This window comes from Entamoeba invadens (genome assembly GCF_000330505.1).
Source record: "Entamoeba invadens IP1 unplaced genomic scaffold scaff_1105074724629, whole genome shotgun sequence".
Classification (NCBI taxonomy): domain Eukaryota; phylum Evosea; order Mastigamoebida; family Endamoebidae; genus Entamoeba; species Entamoeba invadens.
The window spans coordinates 318,056-332,919 of NW_004440426.1; the positions used below are offsets into that span (position 1 = coordinate 318,056).

At 35.0% G+C, this 14,864-nt stretch overlaps 8 protein-coding genes across 8 annotated transcripts; 5 read left to right on the forward strand and 3 right to left on the reverse strand.

Moving 5' to 3' along the window:
- Positions 1 to 220: 220 nt before the first annotated feature.
- EIN_018700 (hypothetical protein) lies at positions 221 to 2,338 on the forward strand (the record flags this gene model as incomplete). The annotated part of the gene is made up of 1 exon (XM_004257234.1): positions 221 to 2,338. The coding sequence occupies one exon, from the start codon at positions 221 to 223 to the stop codon at positions 2,336 to 2,338; it is 2,118 nt and encodes a 705-aa protein (XP_004257282.1).
- Positions 2,339 to 2,611: 273 nt separating this feature from the next.
- Positions 2,612 to 4,122, reverse strand: EIN_018710 (importin subunit alpha-4, putative; the record flags this gene model as incomplete). The annotated part of the gene is made up of 2 exons (XM_004257235.1): positions 2,612 to 2,695; positions 2,776 to 4,122. The coding sequence occupies 2 exons, from the start codon at positions 4,120 to 4,122 to the stop codon at positions 2,612 to 2,614; spliced, it is 1,431 nt and encodes a 476-aa protein (XP_004257283.1).
- Positions 4,123 to 7,303: 3,181 nt separating this feature from the next.
- EIN_018720 (60S ribosomal protein L32, putative) lies at positions 7,304 to 7,708 on the forward strand (the record flags this gene model as incomplete). The annotated part of the gene is made up of 1 exon (XM_004257236.1): positions 7,304 to 7,708. One exon carries the CDS (start codon positions 7,304 to 7,306, stop codon positions 7,706 to 7,708), a length of 405 nt encoding a protein of 134 aa, XP_004257284.1.
- A 344-nt stretch (positions 7,709 to 8,052) lies between these two features.
- On the forward strand, positions 8,053 to 9,009 carry EIN_018730 (60S acidic ribosomal protein P0, putative; the record flags this gene model as incomplete). Its single annotated transcript, XM_004257237.1, has 1 exon — positions 8,053 to 9,009. One exon carries the CDS (start codon positions 8,053 to 8,055, stop codon positions 9,007 to 9,009), a length of 957 nt encoding a protein of 318 aa, XP_004257285.1.
- Positions 9,010 to 9,218: 209 nt separating this feature from the next.
- Positions 9,219 to 10,674, reverse strand: EIN_018740 (hypothetical protein; the record flags this gene model as incomplete). Its single annotated transcript, XM_004257238.1, has 3 exons — positions 9,219 to 9,476; positions 9,529 to 10,435; positions 10,478 to 10,674. The coding sequence occupies 3 exons, from the start codon at positions 10,672 to 10,674 to the stop codon at positions 9,219 to 9,221; spliced, it is 1,362 nt and encodes a 453-aa protein (XP_004257286.1).
- Positions 10,675 to 11,074: 400 nt separating this feature from the next.
- Positions 11,075 to 12,079, forward strand: EIN_018750 (hypothetical protein; the record flags this gene model as incomplete). Its single annotated transcript, XM_004257239.1, has 1 exon — positions 11,075 to 12,079. The coding sequence occupies one exon, from the start codon at positions 11,075 to 11,077 to the stop codon at positions 12,077 to 12,079; it is 1,005 nt and encodes a 334-aa protein (XP_004257287.1).
- A 440-nt stretch (positions 12,080 to 12,519) lies between these two features.
- Positions 12,520 to 13,124, forward strand: EIN_018760 (transmembrane and coiled-coil domain containing protein, putative; the record flags this gene model as incomplete). Its single annotated transcript, XM_004257240.1, has 2 exons — positions 12,520 to 12,655; positions 12,733 to 13,124. 2 exons carry the CDS (start codon positions 12,520 to 12,522, stop codon positions 13,122 to 13,124), a joined length of 528 nt encoding a protein of 175 aa, XP_004257288.1.
- A 161-nt stretch (positions 13,125 to 13,285) lies between these two features.
- EIN_018770 (hypothetical protein) lies at positions 13,286 to 14,368 on the reverse strand (the record flags this gene model as incomplete). The annotated part of the gene is made up of 1 exon (XM_004257241.1): positions 13,286 to 14,368. One exon carries the CDS (start codon positions 14,366 to 14,368, stop codon positions 13,286 to 13,288), a length of 1,083 nt encoding a protein of 360 aa, XP_004257289.1.
- Positions 14,369 to 14,864: the final 496 nt, after the last annotated feature.

A 14,864-nucleotide genomic window follows, 5' to 3' on the forward strand; every position in this document is an offset into this window, starting at 1 on the left:
AAAATTTATAAAACTCGTTAAATATATTACACAATCAATAAAGAATTATAATGACTTGAAAAGAAAAATAAATACGTTAATTTAATTACCGAAAATAAAAATAATAATGTTAAATAAATGAATCAGTGAAATAAAAAGGCGTCGAGTAAAAATTAATTATAAGACAAAACCAGGAAATCTCTATGTTCAAAACGAAACTTGAAAAACTGAAAACAATTGTATGGAGCCGCCGTTCCCACTTGAACAGCTTCTTGACGAGTTGAGCAAATTACCAACTAAAACGGAACTTCAACAGGACGTTATATATTACGTCGACCAAAAGAAGCCATCAGGAACAGACCTTCGTAAATTTCTTCAAATACTTCGGCCTGTGTTTCGGACGCAAGCCAATGAAGTTGTCTTATGCACTGTTAGAGCAGTTTTATGTGGAGAGTCAAGTGACTTAATTCAACCGGACGTCTTTGTTAGAGTCATCACCGACAACTTGCAAAAACATTCTTTCGAAAGCTTTTTGTTATTGGAGAGAGTCACCGACTTGGGACTGCTATCAGAGGAATATTGTAAAAACATCATTCAAAGCGTTGTACAATGCACGGCAAAGGAAAAGTACACAGACGAGGCACTCTGCTGGTTCTTCGACGCACTTTTCCATATGAACAGTCTTTACGACTTGGGAGAGGTACCATTCTTCACACAAATCACAACAAATTCATCGCAAAAATTGAAGAAGCGACTTGTTAATGTGTTGTTATCGTCACCGACTCCAAGCTATGGAAATTTACTTGTCGAAATTTTACAAACAGAAAAGGATGAGGACTTTTTGGTACTGTGCACTTCCCTCTTCACATTCGAAGAATTCGACATCTCCGCAGTACTCAAATTGGCACAGAGTAATCAGTCGCCAAAAATACAGGAAATCTGTTGGACGGTGGTGAACATAGCGAGTATGGACAAAACGCGCCTTGAAGAGTCGATTGCAAATGGAGGAATTAAGTGGATGACGGATACATTGGTTCAACCGCTGAGTGAAGATGTTTCTCGGAATTTGTATGGGTACTTGGGGTCGATTTGTTGTGACGAGAATATGAATAAAAAACTCGAAGAGAACCCGTCGTGGGTTGTGTTGTTTGGGAAGAGTATGTTAAACTCTGTGATGTATCCGGAAGCGCTCAAGTGTGGGTTTGAAGTGATTTCGATCATATGGAGTAAGATGCCTGAAGACGGGGAGATTGTAGAGATCATGTCGGAGGTGTGTGTGAAAGCGTTGTTTGCTTCAATTCATTCGGTTGAAAACACTGAAATTGTTTTGACCTCTGCCATCAACATGTCGGTCAATGCGAATTTCACGTTGTACATTTTGAAATGGAATTTGGAAGAAATATTGGATCGAATATTGCTGAGTGGTGTTGACACGTTAGTAGAAAAGGGGTGTGGTCTACTTATGAATATCATTGTCGACCCCGACGCAGCGGAGTTGTTATGTGATCACTACATTTTGTTGTCTGTTGACTTAATCGAGAATTACAAAGACAGTTTGATTAGTGCGTTAGCGATGGGATGTGTAGCGGCGTTTTCAAAGAGTGAACATGGAAGAGAGATTTTAGTTGAAACGCAGTTATTTGGATTGATACCAGACATCTTAGGAAAGTATGAGTTGGATAGTTTGATAGACAAGACTCTCATAGCGCTGACATTCTTCATCAATAAAGAGTCTGGAATTGAGCTGTTAGTACAGTCCAAAGTCCTTGAAGGGATTGCACGAATCTCATACAACTACGATGACAACCAGATCCTCGAAAAAGCGATGAACATCATTGTGAGTGTCGCGAAGTTTCAGAAATGGCACACTGCTCTTTTCCAGAGTAAAGTTGTTCAGAACGTTGTTCGAGTGATTGCGTTGTCCAGCAAAGAGCGAATAGAAGCGTGTTTAAAGGCTTTGAGTGCGTTGATTAACATTGCCGCAGTTAAAGAGTCTCGCGAGAGTTTATTTTCTATTGGAGCGTTAGATTCCGTGATTTACGCTCTTCAACAAAATGCCGATGATATAGAAGTTGTCAAACTCTCCTTCGGAGCACTCGCAAATTTGTCGTTAGCAGATGAGGTGAAAGAACAAACAAGGGAATTGGGGTTTTTAGAGCAAGTCAGACCATTCCTTGAGAATTTTAAGGATCAATTCGTGTTGTTAAAGATCATCACCTTCTTGTACTGCGTTACACACAACTCTCCAGAGAACAAAAAAGTCGTCAAGAAGAAATTGGGCGATTTGCTCAAAAAAATGCTCTTTCAATTCAAAGAAATCGCACAGTTCAAAGACAAAATCGATACAATCTTGAAATAAATTATTCAACTTACTCTCTGTTTGTTGTAATTTACTGGAAGGTAATGGTTCTTCTCTACTGTTTTTATTTTCTAGTGTTTCTAGTAAATATTTTAATATATTAAATTATTAGTATTGAATTATAAAAAATGGTAGTTATGATTTACTAATAAAAACTAATAATTGATTTGTCTTGTATTAGTAATTATTTATAATTATTTATAATTAAATATTAATTAATTATTTAATCAACATTTTTATAAACCCATATTTTATTAAAAATAAACTATATTTTTACATCTCATCGTCCTCATAGATATAATAGTGGTCGAGAATATATTGACTCCTCTTTTGCACAGTTCGATCAGTTGAATTGGACTGATTGTCAGATATCATGTTTTATAGTAAAATATTATTATTATTATTTATTACTAAAACTAATAAACAGAATAACAAACAGACAACTGTTCGAGCAAGTCTTCGAAGAAGAAAGTGTCGAGAATGGACAATGGGTCAAAGTCGACCTTTTCAGAGAATTTCAAAACATTGATGAGAGCCATTAAAGCGATTGCAACACAACGTTTCATGGCATCGCTATCAACATACGTTTGAATGATTATAGCCAACACCTCTACCACTTTATAATGTTGTACAATGAAAGCCAAAGACTCTTCGTCTTTGGTGTAGACATAATTTGCAATAGTCCAATGAGCTTCAAGTAAAGAGTTGTCTTTCAGACTTCCATTTTGAAGAAGGTCAAAGACGTGAGGAATCAAAGATGATGAGATCAGTGTTTTGTGGACTTCTGGGAGACTGAAAGTCGATAAATTAGACAACACTTTCAAGATGTAAGTGTATTTGTCTAATGTATCAAAAGCTTCTGTTAAATACTCAAACAGTCCCAAATTTATTAAAAGCAACACAGCATTCTCGTCATTTGCGATAATGTTATTAACAAATGTCAGAGCATGAGTAGCAACTTCTGCATCTTTGCAGTAAGGCAATATCACTTTAAAGAAGCGAGTGTTGTCAACAAGTTGATATAACTTACTTCCAGAGATATAACTCAAGCCAGAAAGGATGTTTGATAAGAAGTCTGTGTTAAAGTTCTCAGTCACGTGTTCGAGCACAGATAAGAAGAACACTGTTATTGGTTGAATGAAGTCTTTGTTTAAAATAGGGTTGGTGTTACACAATTCTCTGAGTAAAAAGAGCATAATTTCGTTCAAATATTCGTTTGAAATCATCGATTGAATGGTTGTCACAATTTGTAAGACATTGAGCTCTGCCACTTTCAATTTAGTCGATGGGTTGCAACACAAATTAGAAAGAACCAAAAAGGTGTAATAAGTCAGGCCAATGTCTTTCGATTGAACAAGATTGGGTACTACATTGATGAACCCTGAAGCTACAGTAGCCTCCGCACATACATTATTTAATGCTGTAAAGTCGACAAAGTACCTCAGGACATTCATTGCTATTTTATAGTCATTGTTGTTCTTCATTTGTAGCAACAAAAATGGTGTCACATTCTTCTGTATCAAAATGTCGCAAATCGCACTGTCCTCACAAAGACATTTCCTAAGCGGTTCTATTAAAGTTAGATTGCCACTAAGTAACTGGTCACATATTTGAATAACATCCCTTGTCGTGTCAAACACTGGGATGTTATCAATCGGGTCCGTGATAAAAGCGCGCCGCGCTTTCATGGCATCTTCTCGACGCATATGTCTCATCGACTGAAACTCTGATCTGAAGGCAGCGAGTGTTGTTTCTTTGTTGGGAGTTGCTCGTAGGTGTGACATTAACTTTAGAAGTCAGATATACTAGAGGGTTGATAAACTATATTGAATAGTAATCTCTAAGTATTACTTATAACACTATATGTATTATTCCATTCTATATGAAACCATTATTAAATAATAATAAATAATTATCATATAAGTAAAACAATTAAGTAAATTAATTAATAAAAAAGGTATAAAAAATAATTATTAAATTTTTTAATTAAAACTATTAATCATTATAATATGTCAACAAATGAAATAAACAAACAAACATTAGAGGAAAAACTAAAGGAACAAGAAAAACACGACAAGGAAATGGGTTCGTGGAATTTTTATTTGTCCACAAGTCTACACGATAGAATGCCACGCGGCGAGGTCTTTGATTGTGTTCTCGAGAGTGTGTTAAACAATGTCAAAGATCATGTGAAATAAATATTTGTTATTGGTTAATTATACTATTTGTTTGAAATTTGTCTTATGCTAAATTGTTATTTGATTTGTTGTTGTTTCATTATCACTTATTTTTATTAAAAAGATAAAACTAATAATTAAAAACTATTGTTGTATTAGATAAAAATTATTTATTTGTATTAATGTTTTGTTTCAATTAATAAATAAAAACTATTTAATAGCAATATTATTAATTATAATACAGTTTTATTACCTTAATAAAATTAGAATTAGATACTATTTTTAATGAAAACAAATCATAGTAATATGGGTCACAATACGAAAATGAAATAATTTCATAAACAAAAGTAAAATTTGAATAAGAATTAATTATTTAAAATTACTTACAACCTTTGAAGTTTCTCTGTTTTTATGTAGTGTCTTATTTTTGAAACTATATAATATAATAACTTTTATCAATGTGTATACTATTATTGTTTTTTTCTTTTGAAAAAAAAACATGTATTCTATTGTTTTACTATATTCAACTATACTATATATAAGTTATATTTTAATTTAAATTAACAATTAATAAACCAGATTAAGTTATCCTAATCGCCCGTTTAAATACTAAACTTGAACGCCAATTATTCCGTCAAATGTCCAATCATTGTTTTGAATTAATTAAGCAATTCTTTGTTGTTCTTGTATGACTCGTGGAGGTAACTGCCTTATTACTCCTGGGAGAGAATAACGTTCATTAATTAAATAAAAATGAACATCTCTTAATGGATACGCAAGAACATGATAGTTACATAAACAATGACAAATTGTAGTCAAATTGTTATATTTGTTTATACTCAACGAATAAGGTTCTCGCATTATTTTAAATAAACTAACTAATCTCCCAAACATGTTTTCCACTATAATTCTAAGAGAAGATACTATGCTGTTGTGAATTTTTATTATACCATGGGTGATTTCATCATCAGTTGTGTCGAATTTATACATTCCAATTACATTTTCAATTGAACCATACGCAGAGTCAGCCAGTACAAATTCGTTATGCTGAGTCAACCACATTTTGAAATTTTTAAAAATAGTTGCATCGTGGAATGAAGCTGGTATACACGTTGTCAGCTTTGTAACAATTCCCAGAGAAGTGCAATAAGCTTCACTTTTTAGTGCACTCTTGTTAATCTTTTGACTAAAAAAGACACCATTCCAACACAGCCTCCCACCCACGATTTTTGAAGAGTTGTTAACCCTTTGATCTCTACCATCTACTGCAAACCTACACTTTTTTAAATTGGGAATCCATTCACTATAAGAAGCCTCACAGGTCTCTGCAAACGTTTTTGTTATTTCTGTTGTATTTTCCAACTTTACCATTAAATGTTCTCTGGCGTTATCTGTGAACAAATTTAATGCATCTTCTATTGCCCTTTCAACTCTTAACTCAGCTCTGGTGGTCACCAATAATGATTGTTCTGAATTGATGCTCCAATCTCGATCTTTGAATTTTTTATTCATTCCCAAACACAAATAAATATCAAAATAAGATTTGTTGGTGTGTAATAGAGTCATCAAAATCAACAAATTTTCGTTTGTTTTTAAATTGTTTGATTTTGAATGTCTCAAAATTTCTGATGAATACTTTTTATCAGACCATGTTGCAACACGTACATTGTGTCCGTTATTATCAAAAGAGAATCTACACATCAAACTACTAAAAATTTCATGTATCTCAACAAAGTCTTTTATCTGAAAACCCGTTAATCTCTTTATGTTGTTTAGATTTATTTCAACAAGGTCAGTGGCTTCTGGCATAACAAGGTGTAAGTCGAGTGGGTTTGGAGTTTGATGATTAAGTAAATTGGGTGTGGATAATATTCTTTGAATAAAGTTTTGTCTTGTTTCATCAACGAGCGGTTGTGCAACAAACATACCTTCGGATCTCAAATGACGCAAGTAATCAGTTGTATCTCTTCTCCGAGTATTTGAGAGTTGTTGTGGTGTGTTATGTGTTTCTGAGTTTCTTCTGGATTCATTAGAAGTCATTTGTTGCTGGCGTATATCCATATCGACATGTGTTGCTCCTCTTCTTGTTGCCACTGTGGTATTAAGAGAGTTTGAGGTAATTTGTCTTTCTCTTTGGGTGGCTATTCTTGTTGGTTGTGTTGTCTGCATTCGGGGTGCAACAAATCTCAAAACACTGGTTGGGGTTGGTGCAGTTGTTGTACTTGTGTTCGGGTTGTGTGTGTTCTGTCTTTGACGAGGCATTCTGTGAATAAAGTTAACAAAAAGTGGTTTAAATAAATAACCTAAAATATACTGAAATATTGGAAATATTTCTATTTTAATTACTTAAAAAAACGGGCGATTAGGATAACTTAATCTGGTTTATTAATTGTTAATTTAAATTAAAATATAACTTATATATAGTATAGTTGAATATAGTAAAACAATAGAATACATGTTTTTTTTTCAAAAGAAAAAAACAATAATAGTATACACATTGATAAAAGTTATTATATTATATAGTTTCAAAAATAAGACACTACATAAAAACAGAGAAACTTCAAAGGTTGTAAGTAATTTTAAATAATTAATTCTTATTCAAATTTTACTTTTGTTTATGAAATTATTTCATTTTCGTATTGTGACCCAATAAACTATAATACAATCTATTTAAATAAAACAGTTTAAATAAAAAGAAAAGAAAAAAAACATAGTAAAAGTATAGTAAAAATGTAGTAAAGTCTAAACCATTAAATTAGGGTTTTTAGAGTGTTCAACTTTGGTGCAGATGGTCGGACCAGTTGTGAAGCCAAAGATCGTAAAGAAATATCGCGGACACTTCAAGCGCTTCGACTCGAACCGCTTCCTCCGTGTGAAGCCCTCATGGAGACACCCAAGAGGTATTGATAACAGAATGCGCAGAAGATATAAGGGCACTGGTCCAATGCCACGCATCGGGTATGGAAGTGACAAAAAGACTAGATTCATGCTCCCATGCGGTATGTTCAAATTTACCGTCCACAACACCACCGAGCTTGAGATGATCATGATGCAAAACAGAACCTACGCTGCTGAAATCCACCACGCTGTCTCAGCCAAAAAAAGAATGGAAATCGTCGCAAGAGCTAAAGTCTTGAATATCAGAGTCCTCAACGGTGATGCCAGAATCAAGAAACAAGAAGTCGCCAAGTAATTGTCTTCCTCAATTTAAGTGCCTTTTTCTGTTTATCTTTTCTTGCTCGTCAAACCAAGTGTTTATAATTAAAATACTATTACAACTACTATACACTTTTATTGTATTTTTTCAAATTTAACTATATATAAACTATTGTTTGTTATTCAAATACAACAAATAGTATATTTATAATATAAATAATAAATTGGTATAATACCAAGCCCTCCCGCCCAAATAGGCCAAATAAGCCCTAGACATCATATGTGTTACAAAAAAAGGAGAAGAATAGTAAAAAGTATAATAAAAGAAGTAAAAAGTTAGAAGAACCCTACGAAAACTGAAAAATGTGAGAGGACATCGTGATGGCTCCACACAAAGCAGGACTCAGCAAAGAGCAAAAGAAGCAAAAGAAGAGCGACTACTTGGCCAAGATGAAGAAATACTTTGACGAGTACAAGGAGATCGTTATTGTACGTGTGGACAACGTCGGGTCTTCCCAGTTCCAGGTCATCCGAAAGGAGTTGAGAAGCACTTGCGAGTTTGTGATGGGGAAGAACACCCTCATCCGTAAAGCAATTAAGATGGAGATGGAGGCCCACCCAGAACTTGAACTCCTCTTAGAACACATTAAGGGCAATGTCGGATTCATCTTCACTAAAGGAGACCTCCACGCCTTAAAGGATAAATTGGCCGAATTGAAGAGCCCATCTCCAGCTAAAGCTGGTATCATTGCACCAAATGATGTCATTGTCCCCGCTGGTGACACTGGTTTGGACCCAACTCAAACTTCTTTCATTCAGGCTTTGAACATTCAGTCTAAGATTACTAAGGGGCAGATCGAAATCATTGGTAACACCCTTTTGATTAAGGAAGGCGAAAAGGTCGGCGTCTCACAAGCCGTGTTGTTGCAGAAGTTGAAGATCAACCCATTCAGATACGGAGCCGTCATCGACACTATTTACGACAATGGCGTCGTCTATGGAGCTAGCGCTTTGAACTACTCCGACGCAGATATCGTCAAGACTTTCCAACAAGGCGTCCAAGCAGTCACTTCAGTCTCACTCGCTGCTAACATCCCAACAGAAGCAGCTTGCCCACACATCATGCTCAACGCTTTCCAGGCTTTGCTCGGCTTCTCAAAGGCCACCGGCGTCAAGTTCCCATTGGCTGACAAAATCTTCGAGAATATGTCATCCGCCCCAGTCGCTGTCGCCTCCGTTGCCGCATCTGGAGCTACAGAAGAGAAGAAGGAAGAAGTTCAGGAAGAGAAGAAAGAGGAAGCCGAAGAGGACTTCGGTGGTTTTGGTGATCTTTTCTAAACGTAATTCGTTGCTGAGAATATTTGGTTGTTTGGTCATTGCCTTGTAAAATTCTACTCGAGTTATAGTTACTCTTTAGTATAGTATTATTATTATACATATATAGTTTTGAAAATATAGAATTATTAATATTATACTTCTTATAATTTGAGTTTACTCAGAAACTATAATTCAAAGTATAAATAGAATTGATAGTATAAATGTGGAGTCTAGTCTACAGGAGTTAGTGTCTCTTCGAGAGCCGAAAGACATATTTTGACAGCCACAGTATCAACAACACACTTCTTGTTCTCCGTTTGAAGAGATAAGATGAGTTTGTTGACAACACTTTTGATGTGTTTTGTGTGTGCTTGTAACTCGCAGAATGAACTTGGAGCGACCCAAAATGGCGTTTGTTTTGTTTTGATTGCTTTAAGAGTCGACGGTGAGATTGGAGCGAACACAAAGTCGACCGATTGTGTAGTTTTCTTCTAAAAGTCAAATGAATATTTGTAGAGAGAAAGCAACGAGTTGACAAACCTTTTCTTTTTGAGTGAATTGGTGTCTATTCTTTTTATTCGTCTTTGTTAATTCATTGTGTATTATATCGTCATCAAAACAATTGATTTTGGGAAATACACCGAGTAATATATTTTCAGCTATTCTGATGAGTTCATAAATATCCTCAAAATGTGGGAGTGGAGTGACTTCTCTCAGTGCGCTTGGTAAGTCGTCCGTGGGTAATAAGTTATCCCGTGTTTTGTGTAAAATAGCTATAAAAATACCATTGGCCAACTCAAGGTGATTTCCATATGCAAAAATGGCATCCCAAAGTGGTGGAACTTGGTCGTAGTCAAGATCTCTAAGAAAGAGGACCTTATAGAATCGATAACTGATGACATTCAACAACTCAGTTTCTTGTAATACGTCCGCCAATTGTTTATCATAGAACGAAATTGTTTCAATGATTCTCTCGCACTTCAATTGAATGGGAAGAACTTCGTCTTTGATATCGGACGTTCTTAATTGGTAGACATCGCTCATCATTTCTCCGAGTTTGTCAAATAACGCATATACAAATACTTCAATGTTTTCGTGGATACAAAAGACCTTCATTATCTCTTGAATGTCTTTTTGTAATGTCCCAACTTCGCTCTGTAACATCGTAAAAGACTTATAGAACACAAAGTATAAGGTGCCAACTAATTCATTTTGTCCTTGTTGATAACTCAGTGTCTCATGTTCCATTGCAAAGATGTAACAAATCCTTTCTATGGTCTGTTTCACACTTTCATCAAAGAATGGAGTGTCCATATAAAGTCGATTGATATCTAATTCAATCAGATATTTGACGTTTTCTTGCTTCTTGTAGACCTCACTCTCCTTTTCTATCAATGGATCTCCTCGGATGATGTGTCGCTCTTTTTCTGTAATCGACTCCCAATGTCTTGTGGTCACTTCCTAATTCAAATAAGACACACTAACAAACACTTCTCTAAGCCTCTTATATTCAGAAACCTTTTTATTCAGTAGTACTCCCCACCTCGTCGAAATTTGCTTTGGTAATATTTTCATAAAAACAAGCCACGCTAAAGCTCGGCACCTCTCACCAACTCCTTCGGTCATAGCTTTCTCAATTAATGTTTTGTATCCAGTCTTCTTCACAAACAACTCTTCTATATCCATTTGAAATGGCTATGATACTAAGTTCTTTAGTTCTTATTCAATCTTTGACTTTTTCTTTAATTTGGTATGGAATTTTTCGAAGATTTTTCTTCTAAATTTAAGTTTTTTTCTCGTTTTATACAATTTTAAAATAGATGGTTAATAACTATATTTTTTAATTATTAATAGTATTTCAATAACCAATTTTTTTTTTTTTTATAATAATATAAAAAATTATAAATTGTAGTTTAGTATTTTATTTTGACACACTAATAATAGATTTAAATTAATATAAATACAACTTTATTGAAAATAATAATATTATATAATAATGATAATATTATTATTATTATTATTAAGTCATTATAATATTAGAATTAATAATAACACAATCAACAATACAAACAACTCAAAAAGATAAATGAATAAAATCCAAATCCATCCCTCACTCATTCTATCAACAACAAAAATAACGTTAGACGAAATAAAGCGCCGGTCACAAGGGACTGTTCTCGAACAATGCATTGCGAAGAACGAACCTGCTACTTCAGACGTTTCAGTGATTTCGTCGGTGAGCGACTTTTTACAAATGACCGACATCACTACACTCCCGTTGGTACTTTTGTGTGAAAAAGTCGAACAAATGATACAAGGTGGTGTCAACCCATTTGATGCATTGACATATTCTAAGATCATAGAAAGTCCAGAGTCACTCGACTTCTTTTTCGAAACGATCTGTCCATCGACTTTATATAAAATTGCACTCTCAGACACTGGAAAGGTGTTCCGACTTGTGCTCTACGGACTGACTTCGCAAAATCTTCTGTCTCCTCCGATGACACTTCTCGCAAACCAACTCTACTTCTCGTCATCAAATATCCCACTCAACAAAAACTCCAATTTCTATTACAACTTTTACTACAACAATGGGTCTGATACAAACTACGCGGCAGATAAAAGCAATAAAGAACACATCAGAGACTGTAGAGTGACTGACTTGGAAGGGAAAGTGGATGAGATGCACAGAATTGTCGACTCTTTGAAGTACAAAGTGTCTCAACAGTATGAGAACAAGCCCGTAGAAGTGTCACACCCTCACAGTGAGAACGACGGATTCAAATATCTGGTATTTAAAGACAAGACTTATGTCAAAATTTTTGAAGGGAAATTACAAGGGAAGACGTACATCATCGACTCTCCACCAGATGGTCTTGACTTTTCTCTCAGCACCGAGAAGTTTGTAGTGACGTCTGGAGGTAAAGAAGTCGATGTTTGTGAAGTGTCTATAGATGAGCAGATGGCTGTAGTGTGGAGTGTAGTTGAGTCATTATTCACGTACAAAATGCATTCAGTGGAGCCCAAGAATGTGATTCTTTCTGGCGACCAGCCCGTGCAATGGGATGTATTTGACGAATTGCTAATTTAAAATGATATTGAAGTTAGAGATAAAGGTGGTCTTCCATCACCAGAACACCTTCGCTTACTTAGGAACCAAAGAATTAAAAAGATTAATAAAAAGAACTATATAAGGATTTGAGAGAGTTGATAACAGAAACCCTGGAACTTATAAATACAGTTGTCAAAAATGGGAATAGAGCCAGCCCTCGAGGCCATTGCGAAAAAATACAACTGCGATAAGATGATCTGCAGAAGATGTTATGCGAGACTTCCGCTGAGAGCCACCACATGCCGAAAGAAAAAATGCGGACATGCAGCTGATTTGAGAATTAAGAAGAAATTGCAGCCAAAGAAATAATCAAGTTATTGTGGTCCACTTAGGTTTTCCGTCTTTTTGTCTTGTTTTCTTTGTTATTAATTAAAAGAAGTTTAATAAACAAGTTAATTAAAACTCAAAAAAGAAGTTGCATGTTTATCCAACTGGTAGTCACAGGGTATTCGTTTCTGTGTGCCCTTCTCTCTGAATACATCACAAAATATTTTGTGACAGGTAACACGGATTATTTGTCTTACGTCGATGCTTTAGAAAAAATCGACGAAAAACGTTTGAGGGTTTTCAATCAAATTTTTTATAAAGGAATTAGAGGAAAATATAGCACTCAGGAATTGTATAACAACTAGTCGCAAAACTCGGAGGGTACGAAAATAAGAAGAAAATCGACAAATTGAACAAAGACAAGGAAGATATCAACCAAAAGATCGCGTTCATCAAATTCAAACCAATGATCCTCAATGTCGTCATCATGATCGTTTCTACTATTCTCGTCAATTATCTCTTCGACCCACAACCAGTCGGAATACTCCCTTTCGAACCATTTGGGTTCTTCACTCGTGTCACTCATAGAAACTTGCCGGGAGAGAATATGCAAGAATGCTCAATCTTCTTTTTCTTCATATTGACACGAATGACTCTGAAACCAATTTGCGCTCAACTCTTTGGGAACGACAACGTGAATGAGGCAAGCTTCATGAATGCATTCATCCCGAACTCTGAGGCATTCAAATCCGAATAATTAATTCATTACTAATTAATTTAATAAATAATTATTAATTAATTTAATTGGTAATAAATAATTATATATTAATTAATAATAATATATTATTAATATATTAATAATGAATTAATTAATTGAATTTGATTGAATTAAAAATACCACAAAAAATTTAAAGCCAATCAATTCATCTGAAGGGCGACCATCTCGTCTACAGCAAATGTTGGAGTACTGCAGAGCTTTTCCCCATTATCAACATAATCTCGACTAAAATTGCCAGAGATCCTACTCTCCTCATTTGCTTTACAATTTCCACTGATGACAAAGGCCCCAGCAAACGACAAAATGTTCTCGGAATCATCAGGAAAGGCCCAAGTCGAGTATGAGGAATTGTCACGCTTCATGTATTTGGTGGCTTTCCCGTCTTTCACACGAAACACAAAATGCTCCTTGTCACCAAAAACCCCTTTCGCGACGTCGTCGACGATCGGAAACTCGGAACAATACCCGCCAAATATGTCGTTTTTAGTAGTCTTCACTATGACTAACACCTTCTTGTTGGATCCCACACATCGATTGAACTCCTCTGCACTAAAACCCTCGTCAGTGCCTTTATAAAAGGTGTCCACCACTTTCTTCTCCGCCATTTTCTCGATTGCGTCGATCACTGTTTTGTCAAATGGCGTGTCTAAGATCTCTTCGACGCCTTTTGGCTCTTCCTCTTTTTTAAGTTCACTGATTACTGTCGCCGTCGTCGTTTTTTCTGAAGGCTTTACAACTACCTTTTCCGGTTCTTGAACGACGGCAGTTGGCTTTTGTGGTTCGATGAGTTCCACGTGAGGTTCTTCATGATGCTCAAATGGCTTTGCCTTTTCTTTGACTATTTCATGAGTTACTTCTTTGGCTCCAAAAGTCGATGTGGTTGAAAGGGAATGGACTAATTGTTCTAAGGCGACAAGACGGTCGGTGAGGTGCTTAATAGCATCTGAGCTCTCAACCTCCGCTTTTGTTTTTGCGGCTATTTGTGACTCGAGTGTACCAACCATTTGTTTGAGTGCGTTGTTTTCAGTTGTAAGGCGTTGTGTTTCCTTTTGAAGCTGTTCGATTGTTTTGGATGACGACTCGACCGTTTCATTTAAAGTGACTTGAACGGCAGACACTTTCTTGACTTCGTCTAAGACATAAAGGTCTGCGGACTGCCTGTTATCAAGATATCTCTCAAAGACGTACTGTTTCAATATCAGCGAATTGATGGTTTCTTCCATCTTGTATTTATAATACGAGTTCTCTCTATTTACAACTAGTAATTGAAATTAATGTGATTTCTCTTCAAATCATAGACACTGAAGGGTCTGACAAATTATCGGGAAAGTAATGTAATATTTCAACTTACTTTGTTATACCAAGTTTTTATTATTAGTTAAACTATTTGTTTGATTTGATATCATATTCTTTTAAATTGTATATAAACGTTCGTTATGAAAAAATTATGGATTTGATTAGATGTTTGTTATTAGTATAATTAATAAGTTTATATGGTTTTTCTTTATTCAAAACAAATTTCATTTTTTATTCTATTTTACTATCTAAAAATTAGATAATTAAAATATAGTAGGTAATATAGTTAATTGATAGTTATAATTTAAAATATAATTTTATGATACAAAAATCGATGTTTGTTAAGTTTATTGATACATCTTACGCCACTAACCAGTTCTGCGGTGCATAAATTAACATAAATGCCCTTGTTTTATTACTGGA